Source organism: Octopus bimaculoides, chromosome 3 (assembly GCF_001194135.2).
Source record: "Octopus bimaculoides isolate UCB-OBI-ISO-001 chromosome 3, ASM119413v2, whole genome shotgun sequence".
NCBI classification, from domain to species: domain Eukaryota; kingdom Metazoa; phylum Mollusca; class Cephalopoda; order Octopoda; family Octopodidae; genus Octopus; species Octopus bimaculoides.
This window is the reverse complement of record NC_068983.1, coordinates 15384450-15387295: the sequence shown is the minus strand read 5'-3', so window position 1 is coordinate 15387295 and position 2846 is coordinate 15384450. Positions and strand designations below refer to the sequence as shown.

The window sequence follows — 2846 nt, the reverse complement described above, 5'->3', positions numbered from 1 at the left end:
CAAGGAAGCCATTCAAACGCATGGCTGCCACACCTGCGTACTCTCCTGATTTCGCACCAACGGATTTCCACCTCTTTCGATTTCTTTCGAATGCTATGTGCAGAGTTTCGTTCAATACTGATGCAGAATTGAGAGCTTGGTTCGATCAATTTTTCGAGTCGAAATCGGGTGATTTCCACTAACGAAGTATTGAAAATCTAGTTGAATGTTGGGAAGAAGTTGTAAGCAACAAGGGTGAATACATTATTGATCAATTAGTTGTTATTTTTTTTATTAAACCTTTTAAAAAATTTGAATTTTAAAAAAACTGCAGGAACTTAGTTGCCAACCTAATACAAACAAAGCTATGTGAATAAATAAGCAATACATTTGACAAAGAAATGAATCCTAAAGGGTTAAATGAGATTTTGCTGCCATTTCAGGTTGAACAATCTCTTAGTGGAGATTGTTCAACTTGAGTTGCACAGCTGCATGGACCTTTATTCACTGCTATCAGGAATGGTAGAACTGGAATTAACAAATATTTTGTTGGATTACAGTGATAAGAAAAGACTAGTGTTTATCAGTAAAGGATATAAATGTAAGAAACTGTAAAATTGTCTTGTCAGTGTTGCTGTCAGAAATGTAGCAGACTAGTTGAAAACAACTTGTAATACAAAATAAATAAATAACAGTTGATAATTTGAAACTTATTTCTAAACCACTTGTATTTACAATGCTTTGAAATAGGACCAAGACTTACCTGAAGTTAAGTTGGATAACTTTAATAGTGATGGCGATTCTGTTCTGCAATCTGTCCTTGAAAAAAATGGAAAATGGCTGACAAAGGTAAGTTTATTATATTAACAGTTTATAATGAAGTAATGAGTTTTCAATAAGCCCCCCCTTAGTTATTGAAAGATTGGATTAGATTTGGGTGGTGATGATTGTGTTTGTGCATGCGCAACAACACAAGGTAAGCAAGTTTTAATAAATAGGCTATAAGCTTAATGCTTTAATGGAAAGAGAAAATGCCTTAATATTTTGGACATTAGTAAAGCAACTAGCTGGCAGAATCGTTAGCATACTGGGCGTAATGCTTAGCAGCATTTCATCCATCTTCCATGTTCTGACTTAAAATTCCACCGAGGTGACTTTGCCTTTCATTTTCTTAAGGTCAATAAAATAAGCACCAGTTGAAGATTGAGGTCAATGTAATTCATTTGCTCCTGCCCTTGAAACTGCTGGCCTTGTAATCAGTATTTTGGACATTAGTCCATCGTTCTTATTTCTTTTCTTGGGTGTTATGAGTATGAAATATCATTATCTTAAAACGAGTGTCAGCTATTTTAGGTAAAATAAATTATAAAAAAAGACAACATTGTTTAATACTTAACTCAAAATTATTGTTTACACTATCATCATCATTCCCACCGCGAAGGCACGTGGCTTAGTGGTTAGGGCACTTGGCTCACGATCGTAAGGTCGAGAGTTCAATTCCCGGCGACGCGTTGTGTCCTTGAGCAAGACACTTTATTTCACGTTGCTCCAGTCCACTCATCTGGCAAAAATGAGCAGTACCTTATTTCAAAGGGCCGGCCTTGTCATACTCTGTGTCACGCTGAATCTCCCTGAGAACTACGCTAGGGCTACACGTGTCTGTGGATTGCTCAGTCACTTGCACCTTAATTTCATGAGCAGGCTGTTCCGTTGATTGTATCAGCTGGGACCCTCGTCGTCGTAACCGACGGAGTGCTCCATCATTCCCACCACCACCATCAGCAGTTGCATTCTGCCTTTTATGCTGGCATGGGTTGGATGTGACATTACGGTCCAAATTTGTTCTTATTCAGAGTTACTGCCCACTTGATGGATCAGAGGACCACGTCTCAGTCGCATAGTCCATTCAACGGATTTTTAACCCAGTATTTTACCTGTTATTTATAGCTTTATCGGCTTCAAGTTCCACCATTCAGGATAATTTATTTCATGTCTCTTGAAGTTTCACTATCATCATCATCATCATCATCATTTTCTGAATTCTTATGGTACAGACATTAAAGATGAATATTATTTTCAAGATGAAGTATGTATGAATTTATACTAATACCTTCAAATATTCCTCAAAGCATTATTTAAATTTTTATTATAGGAACCATTCACTCATGAATCTTTGCTGTTAGACCAAAAAAGTCTACGATTAACCAAGAAAGAAAAGCAACTTGCTAAACAGGGTTATGTTATGGAGAAGAAAATGAATTTGAATTACAGTCGACAATCTTATACCATGTATTATCCTAAGCCAGGGCAGTCGACACAATATTATCAAGGTCCTGGGCCATGGTAAGTACTGTTTTTTTGTGTTTGTATATTCTTTTGTCTCGGTCATTTGACTGCGACCATGCTGGAGCACTGCCTTTAGTCGAACAGATTGACCCCAGGACTTATTCTATCAGTCTTTTGTGCTAAAATGTTAAGTTGTGGGGACGTAAACACACCAACATCGGTTGTCGAACGATGATAGGAGGTGCAAACACAGACACACAAACATATACAGGGGTTGGACAAAATAATGGAAACACCTTAAAATTTCAAACATTTATTTTAATATGGGGTAGGAGTGACTTTGGCAGTAATTACAGCTTCAATTCTACGAGGTATGGACTCGTACAAAGTTTGAATTAGAAATAATACATTTCTAAATCTCTCAGGGAGATTTATGCAGTGGTGTATGCTTTCAACTTAGTGTGACAGTCCCATGAAGGGAATAATACTACTGTTGTTTAGACCTAGGAAGCTACACTGCTTCCTGTCGGCCTTGACACATTTCCTGTGTCCTTATGTTTACGAGGGGGAGACAAGCACCT

The 2846-nt window shown here is 37.4% G+C and overlaps 1 protein-coding gene across 1 annotated transcript in view; it reads left to right on the top strand.

The window, feature by feature from the left end:
* The window catches only part of LOC106869250 (helicase ARIP4), a 71257-nt gene that overhangs the window by 60473 nt on the left and 7938 nt on the right, over positions 1 to 2846 (top strand). Inside the window, exons 17-18 of the mRNA XM_014914910.2 lie at positions 730 to 828; positions 2132 to 2322. Coding sequence (XP_014770396.1) covers positions 730 to 828; positions 2132 to 2322 — 290 coding nt within the window. The remainder of the gene's footprint in view (positions 1 to 729; positions 829 to 2131; positions 2323 to 2846) is intronic.